The 26,242-nt window shown below is 39.1% G+C and overlaps 1 protein-coding gene across 1 annotated transcript; it reads left to right on the top strand.

Moving 5' to 3' along the window:
* On the top strand, positions 1–26,242 carry PARVA (parvin, alpha). Its single transcript, XM_010289475.1, has 14 exons — positions 1–99; positions 2,216–2,267; positions 3,019–3,108; positions 3,208–3,278; positions 3,919–4,021; positions 5,949–6,089; positions 8,062–8,177; positions 13,698–13,756; positions 14,836–14,855; positions 16,242–16,303; positions 16,973–17,041; positions 21,748–21,849; positions 22,665–22,737; positions 26,166–26,242. The coding sequence occupies exons 1-14, from the start codon at positions 1–3 to the stop codon at positions 26,240–26,242; spliced, it is 1,134 nt and encodes a 377-aa protein (XP_010287777.1).

Genomic DNA, 26,242 nt, shown 5'->3' with positions numbered 1-26,242 from the left:
ATGGGTTGTGCACTGCAGAGTGCAGTGGCTGAGGAGGAGCTGTCCTCTCTAGCCAACTGGATCCATCTGGGATCTTTGGATCATCCAGAGGTGTGTTGGGTAGGTTCTGCATATGGCTCAGGCAGGTGTGAGAAATGTATGCGATTCAGTTGTGCTGCCTGGGGCAACAAGACCACTGCTTGTGTATACCTGCGTGCAGCAAAGCAGGACTTCGCCCCTGCTGTACGATAAATAGAACACTTGCAATGCACTCTAGAACAACGTATTAGTTTCTCATATATATTTATTATTATTTTATTTGTATTTTATGTTCTCTTTCAATGCAAAGATATGGCATTTTTTTGTTTGCTTTCTCTTATGTTCTGAAACTCTGATAATATGATGAAGGTCATGTCATTAAAAGTAGAATGTAATAATTGTGCACATTGGAGGACAAATATGGGGATGTTCAGTGGGCCTTGTACAGAATACCTTACAAAACATTCAGCCTTGAAAGGTCCACTCAGTCTCCCTGCAGAAGTGTCAGTGAGCTCTACCAGTGAGTTGCTCCCTGGAGAGAGGAGCCAAAAGCTTTCCCCACTGTCCTTCACTGGGAAAATGAGCTGACTGTTTCCTCCAGTGTATCTTGCCCAAGCAGAGCATCCAGCCCTTCAGGATAGGAGAGCTCAGTGGAGCCAGTTGGCTTGAACAGATTTTATTTACTATGCTCCCTCTTGGGATTGATGTGAAAAAAACATTTTCTGCCCAGGAACTGTTGTGCAGAGGTCCCTCATGAACTAAACATTTCAGAACAGAAAGACCTCCACATGGAAGTTTTCTATCCACTGATGTTTTTATGCCCATAACCATTTTGAACTGAAATGAAAAAAAGTATTAAAAAAATCAAAGAGGTTAATAAAACCAACAATTATTTTCTCTAAGGAGTGCTAGCAGTTCAAAAAATTGCCATTAAGTGTAAACAGTTCCTGAGATTGTACATGCTGCACCAAATTCATCCTTGCTATAACTCCTTAGAACTCAATGGAGTTACATGAGGGATTAATTTGGTCCATTGCTCTCAGCCATCAGTTTTAGAGGATATACAACAATCCAGGGAACTATTATTGTCAGCATTATTTTATGACTCTTCAGAGCGGCTCAGTATTTGTATTTTACAGATACACAAACAGGATGAGGGTATGGAGTAAAGTTAGTATTTCAGTATTGAAGGTAGTGGATTTTTCAAAGTTATTTTTGTACAGTTAAAAGTAATAAACACCTAACAGCCATTATTGCTATGAATCTTACATAGATGCCTGAATACAGCTACACAGACTCTTGAAATGTGCACAGGCATTTCATCTGACAGAGCACAAAACAATTCACAAAGCGTAGAAAATATTTGGAAGTTTTAAGTATTGTTATCACACCAGCTGACTAATTATCACAGTGTTCACATGAAACTTAGCTGTACTTATCACACACAGAAAGTGAAGGCAAAGAGGTAAAACTCTTTTCCAAAAGCTAACTTACGAGGCAGTCACAAGTCCAGGAACAAAACACAAGATCTCTACTGTCACTTTCTACTTTTCTGTTTTCTCCAAACTAAATTGTTTCTGTAATTTTCAAAACAAACAGAGGAAAGCCTCAGGTAGTAAATCTGAAATGTTAGACGGTGAATCTGCATCTGCATTTAGTTCATGTCAGAAGATGTGTATACAGCTACCTGAATCTTTAGAACACATGTAGGAGGGTTGAATTAAGTTATTTAAGTTTAAACTCCGACTAGAACAGTTGTGCTAACAACCAGTTCTATTGAAGGTCTGTACACTGGAAAATGAGCGATCAAACAACATTACTTACTTGTCATTCATAAGAAAGCGAGCTTCTTCCTGGTTTGGTAAATCAGGTTTGCACTGATTTCTTGGTTACAAAGCAAGATACAAACTTGTCTGATCACCAGAGTGGTGACCCTCCCTGCACAGTGCTATGTGTTCTTCCATAGCGGTAGGGTTAGTATACTGGCTTGTTCGTGTTTATTTTCTTCTGTTATGGAAGCGTGTTTGGGCAGTGAAGGAAGGGTTTTGCCTTTGCAACCTATTAAAGCTTGGGTCACCCAGAGGAATGAATGAAGTTGCTGTGAACTCTGCCAGGTACAGAACCTGTACAGTACAGAACTAGCAGCAGGACTGTTTTTACAATTCTTCTCTGGACCCATCTGTTCCTATGTTCTCAGAGCATGTATTACAAGAACATTGATTTTTGCAGCATTAAGGGACTTCGGCAAAGTAAGAACTCCTCCATATTTCCTGACAACTGTGGGTATCTCCAAACTATGGTATTTTTGATTACTGCCCCATTCCCATGTCCACGTGATTTTTCAAGCTACGTCTGGTCTCTAAGGCAGTACTTCTGAGGGCTCATCATTGTACGCCTGTGTCCTGCTGCCATGGTTTCTGATAAAGAAAGGCCTATAACAGGAGACCAGAAGCATCCCACAGTCTGCTCTAGCCTGTCTCTGAGCTTAACAACAGAGAGAGCCGCGTACTGTGACTGCACCTTCAGTCCTAAATAGTTAGCAGTCTGGCAGCTCCTGTGTGAATATATAGCCAGACCCAGCTCTTCTCAAGTAGCTGAACTTGAAGCATCTCCAGAGCAAGGGTGACATAGCTGAAACTGGTGATCATTTCCCTCAGCTAAAATGATTCATTAGTGTGAAAATGTGAGGACCATTATAATGCAAGGGAGCCTTTTAAAATTTGAGGACAGTGGGCCTTATCCTGGAAAATATTTGAGGAAATTGCATTGATTCCAGTACCATTATCCATGAAAAATCTACTCATACAACTAAAGGTTTGTTGGCTGGGCTTCCCATTTTCATCAGCTGTATTTTATTGCTGTGATTACACCTAGTGGCTTATCTAATAGAGTCATGTTCTTATAGAGAAATTAAGACAATTAATGCCACTTTTAGCAAGAGTGAAATAGTAACTAAAATTGAATTGAAATTTGACCAAGCTCTTCTTTTTTATTTCCTAGTATCTGAATTACAGGAAGAAGGAATAAATGCCATTAACTTACCTCTCAGTCCAATTCCGTTCGAACTAGACCCTGAGGACACTATGCTAGGTAATTCACAACAATTTTACATCTCAACATAAAAGCTTGACATAAAATAAAGTGTCATGCCTGTAATCATTTCTAATATATTTCTTTTAAACCTTCCAGAGGAAAATGAAGTCCGAACAATGGTTGATCCAAATTCAAGAAATGACCCAAAATTACAAGAACTAATGAAGGTAATGAAAAGCATGTAAATACTTTCAGGAAAGTGAAACTATTTTTTAACACTGTTCCTCTCTCTTTCATTTGAACACTTTGAAGCGCTGTTTAGATATTAATTAAATGAAACTATGTGGTGTGTACATCCCAGTGGAATGGGAAGGTCATTTGTTGCAGTATCTTTCTCTAGATATGGCACAGAGAGGCTTAAGAATTTGGATTAAAATCCTGAGCCTGGATTCTTAGTCCCATCTCACCCCCAGTCTGAGATCACACCGACTTCCTGTGTAGTCTTTGCGATTCTTGGGGTTAGAACTTTAGCGGGAAGATTCATTAGAATTTACTTTAACACCTTTTGCTTCACAGTAAAACGTTAAAATACTACTGAAAGCAAAAGGATAGATTTCACTCCAGAAGGCACTGCATCAGTCTGGTATTTGTCTAGACCTCGTGGTGCACTGACACAGCCACCTTAGCAGAGTCCTTCTTAAGTCCTTCCTATTTTCTTCTGATGGTATTTCAGACTGATTGTATTTTGAGCCATTGCAGCTTTGGTATTCTTTCTGCTAAATATTTTCATCATCGTACAAAATGACATGTGTTTTAAATTGCAAATGAATAGTGTATAATACTGCCAAATTTGTGTTTCCCATATAGGTATTAATTGACTGGATTAATGATGTGTTGGTAGGAGAGAGGATTATTGTGAAAGACTTGGCTGAAGACCTGTATGATGGACAAGTATTGCAGAAATTATTTGGTAAGAAAAAAATATGTGCATGCTGTTGGGGCACTTTGTCAGTAAGTGGATCACTTGTTCCTACTTAGGAGCCTTGGTATCATCTTACATTTATGCCACTAAGTGATATAAAAATAGCATTGTATTATGAGGCCCTTGAGCAATAAGGCACAATCCTTATAGCTACAGTGCAATGTGTGGTGCTCTGTAGTTGATGAGAAGAGCATAAAGCCTACCTGGGGTGCTAGAAAGGGAGGGTTTTTGTCTTGGCAACAGTATTCACTCCAATTAAATTTATTATCTGCATATGTGCTGTACAAACTTAACCGTGTTACAAGTGGAAAGTAAGTTTGAAGGCAAAGGTATTTTCAGTACAATGGTGGATGTTTTTAATCTCTGCTGGTTCCATACTATAGCTTATTCACATTGCAAAGTTCCTCTGGAAAGTTGGAATTTCTTTCTGATTTGATGTCTGGCTTTTAACGTTACTGAGGTAATGGTACCCAGCGGACTGCAAACTGAGCTTCAACTGAGAAACAGATAGAGAAAAGAAACTGCTAATGCAGAGCTGGCACATGCTTTTTTACCTGTTGGCGTGGAAGCCATTTTCTTAGTTATTACAGCTCATAAAGTCTCCAGTAAATTTCTTTTCAGTATCTTAAATGAATCTTGAAACATTATGTGAGCATTTCTAATAAAGACTACAGAGACTATTCCCTTCTATGAATGGTTAAGCTATTGAATATATTGTGATGGACTGGATATGCCCCAGACTGAACAATTTGATTCTCATGGGCAGACCTCCAGTGACTTCACCCAAAACCCAGAAAACGTGTATCAGATACAGCCTGACTCTAAATATGCGTATACTGATCCAGCACTTACTGATTTCAGTGGAATCTTTTCCATTAACCTTAACTCCTTGTGGATCAGGTCTGTGCTAAATACAGACTCTGGTCTTGTTGTGAGACTATGCACAGACCAATTTCTGTGAAGGCACAAGAAACCCATGGAGATAGCAACCTCATGGGCAGGATTCATAGGCTGGTAGCTCAGGCTCACTCTCTTTGGGAAGATACTCAGTTGACTTTGAAGAGAACAAAATCAGCTCTTACAAAATAATATATCTCTTAATAAGACATTCTTTTGTAGAAGTAAATTGATAGGCGACCAAGCATTTTGTTTCTGGTCTTTTTATCAGGGAGCTTTTACTGCTAAATTTTCTTCACTTACTATTTAATGGTAAACACTAAGCCGTGTATGTATATACCTATCAGTCTGTACTAACTATTAACAAACCAATTCATAAAGTATTTTAAAATCTACTGCAAATTTTGAGTGCAGAAAAGGTCTGTGGCTTCATAGAAAGAAATTGCCCAAGGTTTTAGTTGTTTTCATACCTCCAGAAATACTTGTTCACATTTCTTGGGTGCATCCTCCACCTCTGTGAGTACGGTGTCACTTCTATCACAAATGGGCCAGGTAAAATTTCTAAATCTCCCGAGTCCGAGAGGGAAGCTGGGAGGCTGAGACTGGTGAAAAAAATCTTCTTAAAGTTGGTATCTGTTTCCTGGATTTGATGGTCTGCCGTACAAGCCACTTGCATACAGAATAACCTTTATCCAGTAGCAATAGACTTAACACGCCTTAGCTCCAAGTCTGGTGTTCCCTAAAGGGAGTTGCAGCAAATATTTATTAGCCAGTAGTGTGGCTTTCGTAAATACTTGGCCTTCCCCTTGGCAATGGGTAAATAAAGGGAAAATGTGAACTGTATCTTTAGGAGCTCAGCAGTGTGGGGGAATCTGGCTCTGGAAGGAAAATCAGATAATTTGAAAACAAGGAAGTCTAAAATCTCTTGAATGTGCACCTGGGTTCATGGAATGTCTTTGTGTTCTTCATGGAGTTGACAATGGTTTTTCTTCTGTTTTTTCTTCTGTTATCACTTCAGAGAAACTTGAAAGTGAGAAGCTGAATGTAGCTGAAGTTACCCAGTCTGAAATTGCTCAGAAACAGAAGCTGCAGACAGTGCTTGAAAAGATCAATGAAACCCTTAAACTCCCTCCAAGAAGCATTAAATGGAACGTTGACTGTAAGTTGTGTGTTTTCTATGCTGTTCTTATTTGTTGACAGCCGAGAGTTTATAGCTGCTATCTGGAATTCTGAAATATCCAATGATAAGGGAAGGCTGAAACCCGTGTGGTAGGAGCTGCTCTGCAGGGCACTTCCAGATGTGGTATGCTCTACCCTCTTTACTGGTGCTCAACCTTCAGTTTAAATAAACTGTCTTTTCAGAGTCTGTCAAACGATGGTATTTCTGCTCTTAAATCCATATGCATACCAGCTTAAGTTTGCCGTTACTTAGCTGGTTATTGAAATGGGAAGGTGCCTGTATAAAGGTGCCTGATAGGCAGAAAGAGAGTTAGGTATTAGTACTGCTTGTGTAAAATTTGAAGCATAGATACGAATAATATTTCTGATTGTTTAAGACTAAATCTGAACCACTGATTTTGGTTACAAAACTCTCAAGATTAGGATTGCACCCTTCCTTTTTCATTGTATGAACCGTGAACATAGTAATATCTAATAAAATGCCCTCAGTGGCCCAGCACAAGACATTTTAGTGCATATGTGTTGCAGAAAGCAGGTTATCTGCAGTTTTAGAAAATTAGGCCTCTTAATCTGTTTCAAGTTTGGTATCCAGAATCATTTCACACTGGTGAATAGGTTGGCCAGTATATAAGTTTCCCTGTCTCCTATACCTGTCTTGAGCTGAGCTGCTTTGTATCTTGTTCCATTCACAACAAATTAGTGAGAGGAAGAGAAATAGCTCGAGGGAGGAAGAGTGAGCATCAGGCATCTCTGACTTTCCTTTTCGTGTGGTCCCACTGAGTTTTCTGTCCCCATCTCTCTTCAACCTCCCCCTACGTTTTTTCCATTCTCTGTTATGCAGCTGGATGCAGGGTGTTTGGAGTGGCCTGACAATTCAACTTCTAGTTTTAATTTAATGTTTTACATGTGTTTTAGAGCTAAAGTAGAGTTAGACAGCAGCAGCTGGAGCCAGCTGTAGCACACACCGGTGCTAGGCAGACAGACAGCTTTTCAATGTTCTGCTAAAGCACCTCATCCATGACCACTGACACCCCAGCAAAATCTGACAGCGATGCCACATTTTATACAAATGGATATCTCCACGGCATAGTTGAGACTTGCATTGGAAGATAATGAAGAATGATATTTTAGTGAATCTGATGCTGCTTTACCAGGGAAGTAAGGTAGTAGTTACTGGTTAGTTCAAGCACAAAGAACATAAGCGTACCGTGCTGTAGCTATCAAAGATCATTTAGGATTACTACTCTGGGGAAGACTAAATGCAAAAGCTAGAAGAAGAAGAAAGGCAATAATAACAATTAGAAATGATTTACTTTCATGCCAATGGTTTGATACTTGATTAAGGATTTCCTACAGTATAGCTTTTGATATCTTGTAAGTTGTGTTAGTGTTAACTACCCATATGAAACCTGCTGTGAAAAAGCTTCAATAACAAGAACTATAACAACTTCATGAGGAATGTTTGAGTCATTGAGTTTAGTAAGTTATTGCTTAAGGCTTCTGCCAAAATAGGCTCGTTTATCATCCTACAAACATTGTGACACTTAAAAATGAATAAGTGCATGTTACGAGTACAAAAATATCTTTCTGATAGTCCATAAATCCTTATTGAAATAAAGGGAATAAAGGAAAGGCAAGGAGAATGCAGAGACAGCACTTAAACTGCTGTACATGAAATCTGGCTTTTGGATTAGCTTTAGATTTCCATCTACACAAGCCCATGGCATCCAGTCATGTTGCAAAAACTAACACTTTGGTGCTGGTGCATATTACTGACTGGGCTGCGTTTGCATGAGCAGGAGGAGACCAGTAAGGAGAGGTGCCTTAGAAATGCCCCCTGGCTCCAGGCGGCAAGAGGAAAAGAGTCCCATAATCCCTACATCCTAAAAAGTAAAAATATGCGCCCTAGTTACTTTGCAGTTTGTAACCTGTGCTTTTAATATCTATTTCAGCTGTTCACGCTAAAAGTCTTGTAGCAATACTTCATCTTCTGGTTGCATTATCACAGTATTTCCGAGCACCGATCAGACTCCCAGATCATGTGTCCATTCAGGTGGTTGTTGTGCAGGTAAGAGAGGTGTTAAACAGCTCTTGGTAGTGTTGTGAAATTGGCTGAGGGGCTTCTTGAAAAATACATCTGGAGTTTCTGTTTGGGCGGGCATGCGTGTGTCTCTTTGGCTGACAAGAAACACATGTGTCTTCCCTGCTGACAATGCTTCAACCAGAAAAAGGCAGAAGCGCTTTCCTAGATTGAGCTGTGGCTCAGAATATCTTATTTTGATTGTGAAGTGGCCAGACTCTGGCATTAAAAATATATGAAGCATTATTATTGTTGGAATGTGTTTGTTTATCACCCAGTATGATCTCTAGAATTATTATTTTTCCCATTTTTGACGGTCTTCTCACTTGTGTAGAGATTCAAATCATTCTTGGCACTGAATGATGAATTGTCACTGTTTATTACATTCAGATTCATGTTAGGTGACTAAATATTCTTTTTCAGCCTTGTGCATGCTAATTTAGTCTGATTACAGTGTTGGCTTTCTCATAAGCATGCAAAAAAACCCCATCAGCTAAATCTTTTGTGTCAGTCTGTCTCCTTACTAGAGCCTCATCCATCCAAACTCTTCGTATTATTTTGCTCATGATTTTTCTTTCAGTTGGACTTGTGCTTGCTCTATCTTACTTGGCCTCTTCCCATTTAATAAGCTTTTCTTTCTCTCAGATTAACTTTGCCTTTATTTTTCACACTGTAACTGTCTTTATTTATGTGTTTTAACTGATGTTGCCCTGAAGTATCTGGTGCAAAGAGCTATTGCTCAAGTTTTGTGTGACTGAAAATCTGTGGGACAGAGCTGAGAAAGTAACCACTCCTTTTTCCAGCATTCAAATCAGACAAATTTTGTAATTTGGGGAGAAATCTGAAGGAGAGTCTCTGGTAGATGTATCACTGACGCCTGATAGTGACTCATTGACTCTCAGATTCTGCTTCACGAGTTTCTCCACAGAGGATGAAAGAGAGCCCCAGCAAATCTGCATTTATGTGTCTAAGGCTTCAGAGGAACATAACTTTCAAGCACTTTCCTTTGGTTATTATAAACATATTAATTACACTAGTTTATCTCAAAATTCTACCAAAACCAGCTTGAGAAATCAGGAGTGCAGTGGTCAGAGCATCTTTGGGATGAGAAACTAAACCAGAAAAAGAACACAGTCTTAAAATAAAGAACCAGATCTTGCGTTCTGCTGTCACTCCATATGTCCAGACAAAATTCCCGTTGAAATCAATGGACGTAATTGTCCTCTTGTTTAATAGGCTAATGTAGTTCAACGGCAAATCCACTGAAATCAGTAGAGATAAACCAATTTAAAAACAATAAGTAGTGGGAGAATCTGGCTCACTGCTTTGCCTCTTAGCTACACAGCTGTAGCTCAGGCGCCAGTGAATTGTAGAGAAAGCAGTTGCACCAGAATAAAATCCAAGTAATGTTGCAGAAGATTTTGCCCTGCAGACCCAGCCCTTGGTGAAAGCCAATCAGTGGAATTCCAAGGCTATGCTGATTCCTATTAACAGAGGGTGGGGGCCAGTATTCTTACTGTAATTGTGTTTGAGACATTTTTCATTTTTATTTTATGGTGGTTGGATTTTTTATTTTTATTTTTTAAATCTGTCTTTCATATCCTGTGGGATTGGTTCTATATAATTCATCATGTACCCTTTGAACTCAGTGAAAGTTTTAATCAACAATCAGCAGATCCTAAAGCCTAATTTAGTCTTCAGACTTGCACACCTCATGTTGTAAACACTCATACATTCTGTAAAGTGAGGTCATGCCTGGGGAAACTCAACAGACCATGTGATAGTTGGTTTTAAATTCTACTCTATACAGTTTGATAAAGGGAATAGTATAGAGAGAGAAATAAAAGAACAAAGTACTTCTATGAAGTCTTTAAGGAAGACTACCCTAATTCATTTCATTATTTTGTTAGGTTTAGAAACACATAAAATGTGAGGGTTGCCATGTTGATTGGGTGTAGTTTACTGAAATAGAAACAAAGATATTTCTGAAACAAAAAATGTGCTCATGCCCAACAGGTAATCAACACAGTTCTTATGAAAACTTGTTTCCTTTGGCTGTTTTGTACAAATGCTGTTAGCAATGACAGTAAATATGAAATCTGGGTTATAAACTGATTTGGGAAAAAATGTGATAGTTGTATATTTAGTTTTGTTATATGGTACCTTATAATTTTGTTATATTATTTTCTTTTCCTCCCCTACTAATTGAATTAATAACTTTGAAAAAAGCCCAGGCTTTGTTTGAACATTTCTACTGAAGCAAGCAAGAGCTTTTGTGGAGAGCTGGATCTTGCCATCATTTTGCCTCTTTAAAAAAAATATTTATGCCATCTACAAATGGTTAAATGGCAGATTGTTTGTGTGCAAGAGCTGCAAGGCAGAGAGTGTTAAGAATGCATTGGCAGAGCCGCCAGAATGGCTTCAGCATATTCTGAGCACTGGGACAGCAATTCTTGGGTGCATAAACTACTGTTAAGCAAAGCTAGGAAATTAATGAGATTAGAAGGTAGTGTATATCACTAACTTAATCTGAGATCATTAGTCCCACTGCCTGAAAGCCCTAGGAAGGTCTGAAAAGTTTCTGAGCAGCATTGCCTCCCAGTTCCCAAGCAGTCTTTTTTTGAACCTATGACAACTGTATTTGTTTTTTCAAGTTCCAGAATAGTTCTGTATTTCATTTTGGTGTGGCAATTATAAAACATGATCCTCCAGATGAAGTACGTAGGCAAACCCCATTCAAATACTGGGAATATTTTCAGAATGGGACTTCATGTGAGAAATAAAGCAGTTGACCCTCAGTTATAGAAAACTGCTGACATATAGCTGATGTGAAGAGAGATGAAGAAGAGAGACCCTTTCCATTTCCAGACATATTACCCAAATTTCACATGTATTTTTTTGTTCCAGGGGTAGTCGCCGATTTAAAATGATAAGTGATTAGGAAGTTCTTTCATAGCCTTTAGTGGAATCTTTCAGCTGCGAGGGAAGAAAATGCCAGACCTGTCCAAAGAAAGTCTTCAATCGTTGCTGGAATGTGTGTCCAGCTTTTCTTTTTAATGGGGAATCTTAATTCATAGTTCATTTCTCAGTGACTTTCAAATAGTAGATGCTCAGTTTTAGCATTTGTTATTTCAGTTATAGCCACTGTTATCTTTAAGGAACGTTTCGTGACAGTCTTTCAGTCCTCAGTAGCACTTCTTTGTATTTTTAGGAATATTGTGTCATTCTCTGTCTAGTATAAAACAAACTTTACAACAGGTGACATCAGTGTTAGGGTCAATTTTGAGGTGGAGAATTTTTAAAGTGCAAAAGGCGCATGGGAAGCAGCTTTCACAGAGAAGCTGCTACTGTTTCTAAGTGTTTCTAAGGTCAATTCTGATTGTTGCTGTTGGGACTTTTTCAACGGTCTTTTTGCAAATCAAAAGCATAGGAAAGTTTGTCTTGACCTGTGCTGGTCAAATAAGCGTCCGGTGGATGCATGTTGTATTTGGGCAGTGTGGAAATGCCATGAATGGTAATGATCAGATGCCAGGCACAAAACTAGGGCTTGATGTGGGTTTTTTTTTGTTTTTGTTTTTTTTTTTTGGCAACCATAGAATTAAGGTGCAGAATTCCTATTGACATTAACTATAGTTTATCAGAAAGGAAAATATGTTTTATATTGGTACTGGAATATGTTTTAGGCTATTCTTGCATGTTTGCAGAGGGAAGGTAGAGTATTAGAAGCCTTTTTCTTCTCCCATGTCACCGGGTTGGGCACTGAGAAGTACAGTTACCATTGCTATGATGATCAACTCCTCTAGGAGACAAGAGTGATAGGGCTTTTGCTCCAGAAGGCATCATTGGCACGTCGCAGTCATCATCAGAAGGAAATAAAAGTTTCCTTTCACCCTGCAGCAAAGGGAAAAAATAAACAAAAATCCCAAACAAGAGTGGAATTCTAACTTGAGCTAGCATGAACTAGATTGTAGCTTCAAGTGCAAGTACTTAGTGCTGTCTGCACAAGCTGGAAATAAAGATAGCCCTTAATGATGTAGTTTTTCTTACAGCTTTCAAGGTCTGTGACAGAAGGTGTCTTGGCAGCTGTTCTGTTCCCCCTCTTTCAGTATGTAACACACTGGACTCCACTCTGTCTTTTTAATGTTCAAAGCTCCTCCCTGAATGCATTTTTAACTGTGTGAGATACTTAGTAACAGGGCTTTAAAAAATATAACGGAAAACCCTTGAAACTGTCATCTAGCTAAAAGGACCGTTCAGGTTATTCCAAGTTCCAGTCCGGAGTGACCCAGAGGGTGCCATGTGTGGCTTTCTTGGTGAAAGTAAGCTCGATCCTCATATATTTTAGTAACGCAGTATAGAAGTAATAGACGCAAGCCTGGCCAAATCCTCAGTACATCATACACCAAGGACTGCATCAGGTGGGGACGTCCTGTCTTCTCCAAGGCGTGGAAGACAAGCAGCACCAGTTCACATGCCATGAAGGACTTTTCCAAAAGGTTATTCTCCTTTTCTCTTTCCCATGTAGAAGGCAAGTCAAGGACCAGCATAAGTTTATTTTTCTCATTTCCTTATATGACAAGGAGTGAAGAATCATTGAATAATTGCCTAATGTCTAGACTTTACATGCAGTTGTCAGCATTTGCCTGACTTTTCTTTCTGTATTGCAAAATTTTACTAATTCCAGTGAATAGAATTAACAGAGAGAACACCAAGAGAGACAAAACATATGTGCGGTATTTACACGGCCACCAGATGACTGTGATCAGCATCCTGGAAACAATGTCAAATTTTTAAACTCTTTCATTTTCCAACTGGCTCAAATAGCAACCATTTGAGTTGACTTCTGCCATTTTGTGTACTGCTTTAGACACAGACCACTCACCACCATGTACAAAGGGCTTCTTACATCTGAAGAACACTGGAGTCAATGCATATGTTAACACCAGGATGACTGTGAATGGATTATCCTCCATTTTGGTTGTCCCTCACAAGCAAATAGAACTCTTTGTGTGGAGAGAAGTCAGAAAAGGAAAACACTGAGGCAAAAAAGAGAGTGTATGAACAGGGCAAAGAGAACAGATAGCCTGGGAGCAAGTTTTTTTGCAAAAGAGAAGCATGGGCACCATCTGCCAAGCTGTTCATTGAAATACAAGGTTTAATTCAACTCACCTAGACATATCTCTACTAAAATACTTACATATGTGTTTAGGTGTTTCAAATGTCTTGCTGAATTGGGGCCTTTAAAAGAAAAGTGGATTAAGAACAATGGAGAAAGGAAAATAAATACTTCCTTCTACAGGTGGAGTCTCAAGTTTCTTGTTAATGTACAAAAGAGTTTTCTGAAATATTTGCAAGGTGAAATAATTTATTACTGTAAGTTTGTTTAAAAAAAGTTCTTGTTTTGCGGGTTTCTTGTCTAATTATGTTTGTGGATCACAAATAAATTTTTACTTTACCCTAAGCATTAAACTTAACTGAGAAAAAATGTCACTTTTTTATTTTTTCCAGAAACGAGAAGGAATCCTCCAGTCTCGACAAATCCAAGAGGAAATAACTGGTAACACTGAGTATGTCAACACCACTTTTGCCAGCAGTTCAATAATTGAACACAGATGCGTCTCAGAAATTCAAACATTTGCTGATATTTAGATTTTGGTATTGGGGTTCCAGAGAAGATGATGCAGCAGCCAGTGATGTATTTTAGCCTCTTCAAGAGCTGCAAACGTGCATCTAAAAATACAAAAGGATGAGGAAATGCAGAGCTGGGGAACTACAAGCAGGAGACCAGGATAAAAGAGAAGACAGAGTGAAGATATACAAAATCTCTATTTTATAATTATCTACTATTAATTTATTTCTGTATTATTATATTTCTTATTATTTTATTCAAAGGTCCTTCAAAAAAACAAGAAAGATATGCCTCATTCTTTTATGTTGGTATTTATTTGATAGATAACTAGATTCTTTCAAAAAGGAGTGTGATATGACTATTTCTAGGTGTTTGGACTTTGGGGATGTAAAGTGATGGTAGCCAGCCCTGTACGTGTCTTCTCACTGAACAAATTATAACAGAAAAGTTATTCCAAACCAACGGAAAGCAATACTAGGATATCCTAGTTTATAATAGAATGGAGAGAAGCCAGAGTATTGACTTAGTATTAATCTTTATGGATTTGTTTATGTGTAATAGTTGTATGACAGATCAACTGGAGCAAAATGCTGCAGTCCTTAAGAACACAGTCCAAGCATTGTTTTGGCTGGAATTGTATTGTAGTTGGGGTGATAAATGCATCTTAAATGGAAAAGTTTTCAGAAAATGAAAAATCCTTCTTCACTCAGGCAAGGTGTGTTCATTTGGTTCAATAGTAGGAAATCTGAGATCTAGCCTCCCATGAGACTTTAGTAAAGCCAGGAGATATTATACTGATGGACTCCAGACTAATCCAGATTCTCAGTTGGACTAACTTGATGAAGGTTTTCTTAATTCTGTGCATCTACTCCAGTTTTCACCAAGCTGAAGATCTGGCCACGTATGCTGTTTTCTTTTGCAGCCCAACGTCTGCAAGTGAATTATACATAACTCTGTTTTGTTCTTTTTGTTGTTTGTTTTTGTTTGTTTGTTTGTTTGTTTGTTTGTTTTTTATAGGGCATTATCAGGAAGGCATGGTAAGTTCATTTTATTATTGTCTTTTTCTTGAGGCAGCCAAAATATACATTAGTTCTGTAATGGGTGATCACTTTGATCAAACTGCAAGGAAGTAGAGGATTTCTACTTGCCCTGGCAAATACGTAAATATCTGCACCACAGGCTATTGTGGCAGTTAACAAAAGGAAAAAAGCATTAAAATCAGTCTGACCATCTTTAAAACACATTTCATTGCTTTTCAGCACATGTTAATTTGCAGGTGCTTTGTGGTTTAACCTCTAGGACATTACTGTAACAGTATTAATGGTCATAAGTTCCCAGCATAATATGAAATGATGTCTTATCATAAATGAGATGGTGAACATGTTGGCATTCTTGCATACGTTACCTACTTATACTTTAATGACTTTGAGTCATTAGTCAGCAGGCCTAAACACCATGCAAATTCCTGTGCCTACTATGTCTTACTGCTAGTATTGAGACTGGCCAAATGCCTGGCCAACAGAAAACACTCATCTGAGGAGCTTAGGTGGAGTCCCACCAAGAATTTAGCATTTGGTTCTTGTATTATTTCAATGACTGGCTTAAAGCTGGTTTAAAAAAGCTACATGCATGACCTCTTTTCCCCATGATATCCCTGAGCAGTCTTTCTATAAAGTCTGCCTTCCACAAATGCCGTTGGATCTACTCTAGCATTTTTTTTTTTATTGAGGAATATGAATGTAGCTTTTTGTGGAGTCATTCACTATCATTCAGGTGGTTGTTAAAATGGAAATTGCTTAGAAAAGGCTCTGGTGCTTTTTAAATTATTTTTTTTCTGCTTTCTTCAGAAGGTGACTAGAGTAGCACTCCAGTAATGCTAGCCTAGTTTGCCTCTCCTGCTGATAATGTCCTAAACTGCATATCAGAATGGCCTAAAAACATCTATACAAAGGATTGTGTTGCAACTGTGTAATCGTAAGCTTTCTTGAGGTGGTTAATAATATAGCACACCACAATGCAGTCAGTGGCCCATGGGGAAAATCTTCCTCTGTAGATGTAGTGACTCTAGATGTAAACTTATGTTCTTCTGCACAAAATTATTTGGTTACTTAGCTCCCTGTACCTGGCTGTTTAAGGTTTTATGCATAAAGATACCATTCTTTGTTAATTTTTGAGAAAAAGGGTTATTAGGTAATCCAAATCCTACTTGAAAGTGGTGCTTTTTGAAATTAATAGAGAATAAGTTACTAAGAGCTTATAGCAAGAGAGCGTATGAAAAATAGATGGTACTTGGAATACAAAGAGACTATATTGAAACCTTTTGCTCGCTGTTACACAGTCTCAAACAAGTATGTTTCTTAAGCGTTTATTCTGCATTTGGACAACTGCTGCTCAGTATATTAATATCTCTGAATGTTTTTCAGAGAGAGATGCATTTGATACTCTATTTGACCATGCTCCAGACAAGCTCAATGTAGTGAAAAAGGTTGGAAGGTTTTTATTTTTAAAATACATAACGTGTGCATGTGCATGCTTGTGTGTATCTGTTTGTACATATGTAGTGTATGTGTATGTATATAATATATAATTGGCATAGTTTGCATACATTAACTACAATTAAGCTTTATGCTTAAACAAATATACAAATTCCTTATTATGATGTTACTTTTTATTAATATTTAGCAGCATGAACTTAACTTTGGAACACAGAACAACATGTAGTTATCAAAGTTTCCATCAAAAAGAAGTTCTCACAAAGTGTGTGTTGAGTAGAACCCAACTGGTAGATTGAGTGTACTGATGCCAAAGAGGTATCCAGTTTACAACCGCCAGGGGTCTGACCTAGAGTATTTTGGCTGCTTTCAGATATGAGTGGAGTCCAATTACTCACTTCCTTATACTCTGCTACAAGGGTTTTTTTAAGACTATTTAATGTTTTAGCAGTGTATTTTTATTTATATGCATCACATTCATTTTATTTCTGTTCTTCATTCTTGGAAAATAAGATTTAATGTCATATTTCAGTTTTAAACCTTAGAAGTTGTGTTGCAGTGTCTTTACTCATGCAGATTCTTTTCTGAGTGGAGTTCATACTGCATGCGTTGAATTACTGCCCTACTGAATAGGCCTTCACTACATTGTTTTCATATTTCAGACTCTCATCACCTTTGTGAACAAGCATCTGAATAAATTGAATTTGGAGGTCACTGAACTGGAGACCCAGGTAGGATTTTACAGCCTTTCTTAAAGGGGAGGGATAGCTGCACTGTGTTATTCACTATGCCCCCAACTTTATCCAGAAATTTCATTGAATTATTATTGATTGAGCTCTAAGATGTTATTTCAGTGGGAAACTCTTCAGTTCTAAATATCAAGCTGTATTTGAAGGGGGAAAGGGATAAAACCAGGCTTGCTAGAGATACACCTGGGAGTGGCATGCCAGCGTTTGAGGGACAATGTGCTAGCAGGGTCCTTTGGTCTGCCATCATACTTGAGGTAGGGGGATGGAGATCCATGCGGCAGCAAAGATGCAAGGGTTATCGATGTGTTAGAAACCATGGAAGCACCGGAGAATTGTCACGTAGGAATTAGGGCTTCTCCCTGACAAAAGGTGGCGGGACCAATAGCTCAACTGAAGTGCATCTACACCAATGCATGCAGCATGGGCAGCAAACAGGAGAAGCTGGAAGCCATTGTGCAGGAGGAAGACGATATAGTTGCCATCATGGAAACATGGTGGAATGACTTGCACAACTGGAGTGCTGCAATGGGTGGCTATAAACGCTTCAGAAAGGGTAGGCAAGGAAGGAGAGGTGGTGGAGTAGCCCTGTATGTTAGGGAGTGTTTTGATTGTCTAGAGCTTAATAATGGTGATGATAGGGTTGAGTGCTTATGGATAAGAATCAGGGGGAAGGCCAACAAGGCAGGTATCGTGGTGGGAGTCTGTTATAGACCACCCAACCAGGATGAAGAGGCAGATGAAATATTCTATAAGGAGCTGGGAGAAGTCTCACAATTGCTAACCCTTTTTCTTGTGGGGGACTTCAACTTACCAGTTCTCTGCTGGAAATACAATACAGTGGAGAGGAAACAGTATAGGAGGTTCTTGGAGTGTGTGGCAAATAACTTCCTGATATAGCTGGTGAATGAGCCAACTAAGGAAGGTGCCCTGCCGGACCTGTTGTTTGTGAACAGAGAAGGACTTGGTGCTGTGATGGTTGGAGGCTGTCTTGGGCATAGCGATCACGAAATTACAGATTTTTTGATTCTCGGAGAAGTAAGGAGAGGGGTCAGCAGGACTGCCACCTTGGACTTCCAGAGGGCAGACTTCGGCCTTTTTCGGAGCCTGGTTGATAGAGTCCTTTGGGAGGCAGTCCTGAAAGGCAAAGGAGTCCAGGAAGGCTGGACATTCTTCAAGAAGGAAATCTTAAAGGCGCAGGAGCAGGACAAAAGACAAGCTGGGGGCAAAGACCCCCAGCCTGGCTGAACAGAGAGCTTTGGCTAGAACTTGGGGAAAAAAATAAGAGTTTATGACCTTGGGAAGAAGGGGCAGGCAACTCAGAAGGACTACAAAGATGTCGTGAGGTTATGCAGGGGGAAAATTAGGAGGGCCAAAGCCCACCTAGAAGTTAATCTGTCTACTGCCGTAGAAGACAATAAAAAATGTTTCTATAAATACATTACCAACAAAAGGATGGCTAAGGAGAATCTCCATCCTTTATTGCATGTGGGGGGAAACATAGTGACAAAGGATGAGGAAAAGGCTGAGGTTATTAATGTTTTCTTTGCCTCAGTCTTTAACAGCAAGACCAGTTATCCTCCAGGTACCCAGCCCCTTGAGCTGGAAGACAAGGACGGGAGCAGAATGAAGCCCCCATAATCCAAGGGGAAATGGTGAATGAACTGCTACACTGCTTAGACATACACAAATCTATGGGGCTGAGAGAGCTGACAGAAGTGCTCACCAAGCTACTCTCCATCATTTATCAGCTGTCCTGGCTAACTGGGGAGGTCTCATAGCAAATGTGATCACCCTCTACAAGAAGGACCAGAAGGAGGATCCAGGGAACTGCAGGCCTGTCAGTCTGACCTTAGTGCTGGGGAAAGTTATGGAGCAGATCGTCTTGAGTGGCATCATGCAGCATGTACAGGGCAACCAGGTGATCAGGCCCAGTCAGCATAGGTTTATGAAAGGCAAGTCCTGCTTGACCGACCTGATCTCCTTCTATGACAAGGTGACCTGCTTAGTGGATGAGGGAAAGGCTGTGGATGTTGTCTACCTAGACTTTAGTAAATCCTCTGACACCATTTCCCACAGAATGCTCCTGGAGAAACTGTCTGCTCATGGCTTGGACAGGTATACTCTTCACTGAGTAAAAAACTGTCTGGATGGCTGGGCCCAGAGAGTCGTGGTGAATGAAGTTAAACCCAGTTGGTGGCTGGTCACAAGTGGTGTTCCCCAGGGCTCAGTACTGGGGCCAGTTCTGTTTAATATCTTTATCAATGCTCTGGATGAGGGTATGGAGTGCACTCTCAATAAGTTGGCAGATGACACCAAGTTGGGCAGGAGTCTTGATCTGCTCAAGGGCAGGAAGGCTCTGCAGAGGGATCTGGACAGGCTGGATCGATGGGCTGAGGTCAGTTGTATGCGGTTTAATAAGGGCAAGTGCTGGGTCCTACACTTGGGTCACAACAACCCCATGCAACGCTACACGCTTGGGGAGGAGTGGCTGGAGAGCTGCCTGGCGGAAAAGAACCTGGGGGTGCTGGTTGACAGCCGGCTGAACATGAGCCGGCAGTGTGCCCAGGTGGCCAAGAAGGCCAACAGCGTCCTGGCCTGTATCAGCAATAGTGTGGCCAGAAGGAGTAGGGAAGTGATTGTGCTCCTGTCCTTGGCACTGGTGAGGCCGCACCTTGAATCCTGTGTTCAGTTTTGGGCCCCTCACTACAAGAAGGATGCTGAGGTGCGGGAGCGTGTCCAGAGAAAGAGCAAAAAAGCTGGTGAGGGGTCTGGAGCACAAGTCTTAAGAGGAGCGGCTGAGGGAACTGGGGTTGTTTAGTCTGGAGAAAAGGAGGCTGAGGGGAGACCTTATCACTCTCTACAATTACCTGAAAGGAGGTTGTAGCATGGAGGTTGTCAGTCTCTTCTCCCAAGTGACAAGCGATAGGACAAGAAGAAATGGCCTCAAGTTGCACTAGGGGAGGTTTAGGTTGGATATTAGGAAAAATTTCTTCACCAAAAGGGTTGTCAAGCATTGGAATAGGCTACCCAGTGAAGTGGTGGAGTTACCATCACTGGAGGTGTTTAAAAGACATGTAGATGTGGCACTTAGGGACATGGTTTAGTGGTGGACTTGGCACTGCTAAGTTAACGGTTGGACTTCATGATCTTACAGTTCTTTTCCAACCTAAATGATTCTCTGATTCTAAGATCCTTGCCAATTAAGCAGAGAAATCACGAGGGCAGCTAAATTTCTCTAAAACAGTTTTGTACTTCCATTAGCATAAAAATTAATTAGCAGATGCCACCTCTGGGGCACTGTCAAGTGCTGTAAGCAGAACCTGTGCTTGTTTTGTTCAGGAAAAGCTGTGTCCTCTTGGTTTAATCCAAAGTCAAGCTGAACAGTTGTTTCCTGCCTACCTTTACACAAGCATGCAATTGCATGGGATTACAATGACTCTATTCAGTGAGATATATTTGAATCTCTCTCTCTCTCAAATATATATATATTTGAGAGTAAGGCTACTCAAGTGTATTGGCAGCTGTACAGTTAGGCTGCAGGCTTGGTTGCACCACAGAAATAATGTGGTACATGGTCGTCTTGTTCTCAGCTGCGAAATTGGCTGGAAAGAAGCTAAAAGAAAAGCTCAATCCTGCTGTATTAATGCCTCCCCATGTAAACAATTGCAGCAGTTATCATCAGAAAATTACAAAGGCAGGCACGAAGGATGGTATCTGCACTATCAAAAAACCCCCAGATGTCTTCAGGACAGGCTTTATTTTATGTCTTGATTCATGTTATTAAGGATCTCTAATTTCTTTGAATAGCTATCAGTCTGATAGAGATTTTTCAAAGGTAAAATTAAGATTTAGGTGGAAATAATGTGTAAGAGCTTTCAGAAAGGTGTTTTCTATGCCTGCTTATTACATTGTTTACTTTTGGAAAAAACATATTATTCAAATGTGCCTAGAAACCCCTTAAGCATTTATCTGAAACAGTATCTCCTAAGATGAGAGATTGTATTTCTATCACTTGAAAGAAAATTGTCTACCTTAGGAAGGTGATAGGTTGCTTCAGATAACTCTGATTGTGAGGATATCTCAGTGCACATATAGACCTAATCCCACAGGGGTACGAGTGAGAGACCTTTAACAAAATCTTATGGACGTTGCTATTTTTATAGATAAAAATGAACACGTATCATAGCAGTGAGATATCTTCCATCTGTAATTACATACACTTAAACTTAGATTGACACAGACTTGCAGAACATGGATGAAGCTGATTCTTTGTTCCTTGATTTCCTCCATAATAGGAGGAATTTCAGTGCACTCATGAGATTGCACCTTCATTCTGTTTTTCTCTGCTCAGGGAATGCATGCCATTTGAGAGCTTGAAAGGTAGCTGTTCTGATTCCCCGCAACTAGTAGAATAGAAAGCAAAGGCATAGATCAAAGCCACTGACCACCTCTCTTTCCAGAACTTTGTTCTGCGTGTGTATTTTAGCATTAGGTCAGTTTTGGAGAAGACATAGGATGTACTAACTAAATAAAAGGAATCAGAAGTGAGGTGAGATCTTTTAGTTGCAATTAAAAATATTTGTATTAGTAGTTTGTTGACAGTTCTGCATTAGACAATATATAGCTTGTTCATTAAGCAAAGCAATGAGTTATTCTTCAGAGAATACTGAGAAATGTCTTTTTTACAGTTTGCAGATGGTGTGTACTTAGTCCTGCTAATGGGTCTTCTAGAAGGCTATTTTGTTCCTCTGCACAGCTTTTTCTTGACTCCTGATAGTTTTGAACAAAAGGTAATTAGATTTCATTTTTCTGTTTAAAAACAAATAAATGTATAACATGCCTAGTAGTGCAAAGATGACACAGACTTTGCTGCATGTTTGATATAAATAGCTGAAATTAAGAAAGGACTGTATTGCTAACCATTTCCAAGCATTTTTAAGATCTCAGTATTAATGCTTATTCGGAATAAAAGGGAAAATTATATTAAAGATGGGGTGGTTAGCAAGTATTAACTGATTTTGGCAGCCATTATGTGATGCTGTCATTGAACCAGACTTACTGTTCATTAAGTGCATAAAGAATTATACACACGAATTGATGACAGAACTGATTTTTGTGTGTAAAATCCAAGAATTTAACATTCGAAAGGTTTCATGTTTTTTGGAAGCATAAAAGTATATATGTGCTATGTATCATTTTAAGACCAACCATTACCCTAGTGTCTGTTGGTATCCAGGAAATTCAGCTGTCTATTTAAGACAAGAGCATTTCATGGGCCATCATGTTCCAATTTTTAAACTTGCGGGAGGTGGGCTATTCTTACTGGTAAGTAATTTTTCTATGGGTAATATTTGTTCACATGTTATTTTTCAATTACTTTTATATGCCTAAAACCACCATCACCACACAGAAAAAGTAAAACCAAAAAAAGTAAAACAATGGGTTTTCTGGATTCCATGGACCCGATCTTCCGTTGATATATAGAGCCCAGACTACTTTTTCCTTCTGAGCATCTGGGTCTGCAGCTTTAAATACATCTTAGTTTGACCATTTGTACTATATTGTATATAGTTCACAATAATGACTACCTTTATTGTATTACTAGGTTCTCAATGTATCCTTTGCATTTGAGCTAATGCAAGATGGTGGATTGGAAAAACCAAAGCCAAGACCAGAAGGTATCTATTCTACCTCTTTTTGTATCTCCTTAAAAATTTGCGTTGGATCCAGATTTTATCTCATTGGATTATGGTATAGCTAAATGAAGGTTAAAATGTTAATCCAAGAGCGAAAGGCAGGATACATTTTGAAGTGCTTGGGTAACTCTGTATTTTAAATGGATCCTAGATATGCTTTTTCAAATGTTGCAAGGTTTCCTTTCTTGAACCGCCAGGGTAAGATTTGCATGACCAAACATATGCCGTAATACTCAGATATTCACTGAAAGAAAAAGAATACAACTGTGAATGGTGTCACTGGCAGATATGAATTGCTCCGATTGCTCCATTTTCCCCCATCGCATGTCTTCGTACTAAACGTCAAGTATTCCAGTGTAATTTACAAGATTTTCACAAAAAGAGGTAGATGTTGTGGAAGAAGAATTTCAAATGTTCATATAACTGCCTTTGAATGCAGGACCTAATCATGCATATTTAAATTAGATTTAGAGCTAGAGACTGAAAGTAAAATGTATCTTCAGGGAAGATGAAGGTTTTGCTGCTGACTTCAGCAGGACCAGGGTTCCACTCCTCTTTGTGCATTTAAACCTGGGGTTTAAATCCAGCTTTTCGGGCTGGATATAGAGCCCTTGATTCACCATGTTATAAGGTAGTCTTGTGGTTCCTCCCGTGAGAAGTTACCACTTCTTACCATGCAGGAGCTGGACATGCAGCTTCTGCTCCACTGTTCCTAACAGGAGTGATAGCTGGGCTTCTGCCAGTTACCTAGCAAAATAATCAATACATATGTGTTTTCAAGAGCCATTACAGATTCACATTCAATGGTGCACACAGTCTTTTCCTGCCGTAATATTGGATTGTCGTTCCCTGAGGAGTTAATATAAGCTAATGCTCAGAGTTTTACTTCTAATAGTAAGGGAATCTCTGGAGATTCAGGCACACATCACTGAATCAAGTTCTGCTCCATTCTGCTTATTTTCCATCCCTCACAACTTCCGGATCATAACAGCAGCAGACATACACACACATACATGAAAATGTGTCTCAGGATTGAGCCTGTGCTGCCTATGCATTTAATCTGGACCTAGCCAGCCTATTTTTTCCACTTCTTTTGGTTGCTTGAACCCCTATCCACAATCATGCTTAACTAAGCTAATGGTGGCTGTATCACAAACTTTTATGTTTGAAATAGTCAAAGAGAGGAGGGGGAAATAGTGAAATCTAGGGATCCAAGTAAAACAGAGGGTATCTGTGATCCCTTACTCCCCATGGAGGTTTAAAATTCTTATGGCATTTAATTTTTCAGGTATTTATTGCTCTAGGGGACAGCTAATTTTTCCAGTATAAATCAAGCCATAAGGATATTTCAGCATATATAAGACATTTCTTGTGCAATTACTGAAATGCTTAATATGAAACTTCCTGCCCAATGTGAATGGAAAAACACATCTGTTTTATGTGTTGTTACATTGGGCACAATGCCCGTACTTAAAATTTCCAGTGAGCAAAAGAGTATTGAAAAGGATCTTACCCTAAATGTGTATACTAAATACTCTTTAAATTCCTACACTGTTTCTTTGAGGTTCTTGAGGAAAAAATATGCTGAAAAGTGCTTTAGAATATGAAAAACATATTTAGGGGAAAAAAGAATGCGGTTAAATAAATAAGTATGAAAACCAATGATTTTTATGGGGTCAACAGTTTATTTGGGTTGTTTGCAATATAATTGGAAAGGTATTAAAAAGCTTTCCGTGACCTTTTACTTCAAAAATGGTTGGAACATTAACCTACTGAGTCTATAACAAATTCATTTGCAGTTTGAGCTTTTTCAGATTACTTCTTGAAATGCATACATCAAAGCCAAACTCAAGTTTCTCTTTTTGAAAATTGCAACCAGTAAAATGTTACATATGTTGGTCAAACACATGTAGCAATGGAAATAACTCATCTTTCTCTGGGAGCGTGCTTCTTTTTAGTTTGGATCTTTCTGTGGAATTCTGTTGTGGTGGTGGAGTCTTCTGGTAATTTTGCAAAGACCTGTCAAGTTTACCTCTTTATTCATTTGAAGTTCTGTATTAGGAAATGAAGGTGTTATGCAGCTTGCTGCTGGCCTGAAAGAGGAAACTTCCTGAATTATATGCAAACGGTATTGCAGAGTATAACATGACGTTGTGGGAGCAACGTGCCCTTCCTGTATTTAGCTTTTGGCATTTTCTCTGCATTTTATACCAAGCATTTTTGATCCGATTTATTAAGAGCCACAAAACCATGTGGCCGTGGTTTCATGACCATGCATAGGCTCAGCATAAAATCGAGGTTTGAGTGCTTTCACCCTTTGTCCATGGATGTCCTTTTGCCATGTAGCTAATATCTTTAGCCCTTCAAAGTTTACATGCTTTGGGACACCATGTATAGGTTTGATTGGATTAATTCTTCAAAATATAACCCCTTCACAGTCTGTGAGAAACATCAGTGTAGATAAATATAATCGCAAAACTGTCTGATGATTATATACGCAATTTACTAGGCTTACTTGAAGGTTTTGAAGACTGTGGGAGTATGCACACCATCTGCTTTACACTTCAATGGCCAATTCCAAGTACCAAAGTTAGGAGACTGAGTTCCTATACAGTCAACAGAAAGAGACAGGACAATTCTTATTCTATTCTATTCTATTCTATTCTATACTATTCTTTCTGAGGGCAATTCTAAGTCCCTATTTGAGATTGAGTATTCCTTGAAGCGCTAGTGTAGACTGCTGCGGTAGTGCTTGTCAGTTTGTTTTATAGATTTCTTGTGAAATAATATTGACTTTCTCAACAACTTCTCTTGGAAACAGCAGGTATTCATTAGTTTTTTGTTTCATATAAATCCTTTACTTTAGATGTTGAATTTCTAAGGACTGATTCAGCCATGTACATCAGCTAACCCAAAGTACTTTCAGAAGTGTCTTCAAGGGGCACTTGTATACCTAGCTTCTTTAGATCTTTAGAAAATTTAAACCTGCCTCTAGCTATTTTGCTGAAATTAGTCCTAATAAAGGATGTTGCAGCCCAGAATAGTTCCATTGGTTCCTGCCTGATTTTTTTTTTCAAAATCATTACTTTTCGGCAACAACTGACTGAAGATTCAGTCGTATAAATATACATGATCATAGGCACAGTTTGTCTCGTGGGCATCTAAACCTTGGTTGCGTTCCTACATCAGCACCATTAGCCATTTGTATCCCTAACTAAAAGTGGTTGAAATAACGATTTTTGAGTTGCTAGTTTAAAAACTGCTTGCTTTATGTTTCTACTCTTTCTTACTATCTTTGTGATTCAAATGTTCATGGATATGGATCTGAGCAAGCAAAGGGCGTACTTTGTCTGAAAATGCTTTGAGTTAATGAAGTCACTAATGTTCTTTTCCCTTGTCTTTTTTTCTAGATATTGTAAATTGTGACTTGAAGTCTACACTGAGAGTACTGTACAATTTGTTTACCAAATACAGGAATGTGGAGTGA

Source organism: Phaethon lepturus, unplaced genomic scaffold (assembly GCF_000687285.1).
Source record: "Phaethon lepturus isolate BGI_N335 unplaced genomic scaffold, ASM68728v1 scaffold9826, whole genome shotgun sequence".
NCBI lineage: Eukaryota > Metazoa > Chordata > Aves > Phaethontiformes > Phaethontidae > Phaethon > Phaethon lepturus.
Note: the sequence above shows the minus strand (reverse complement) of the source record. Positions and strands in the feature narration are given on the sequence as shown.

Coding starts and splice junctions, on each gene's coding strand:
- PARVA (XM_010289475.1), top strand. CDS start 1: ATGGGTTGTGCACTGCAGAGTGCAGTGGCTGAGGAGGAGCTGTCCTCT. Junction 4,022..5,948: donor AGTATTGCAGAAATTATTTG/GTAAGAAAAAAA, acceptor TTATCACTTCAG/AGAAACTTGAAAGTGAGAAG. Junction 13,757..14,835: donor GAAATAACTGGTAACACTGA/GTATGTCAACAC, acceptor TGTTTTTTATAG/GGCATTATCAGGAAGGCATG.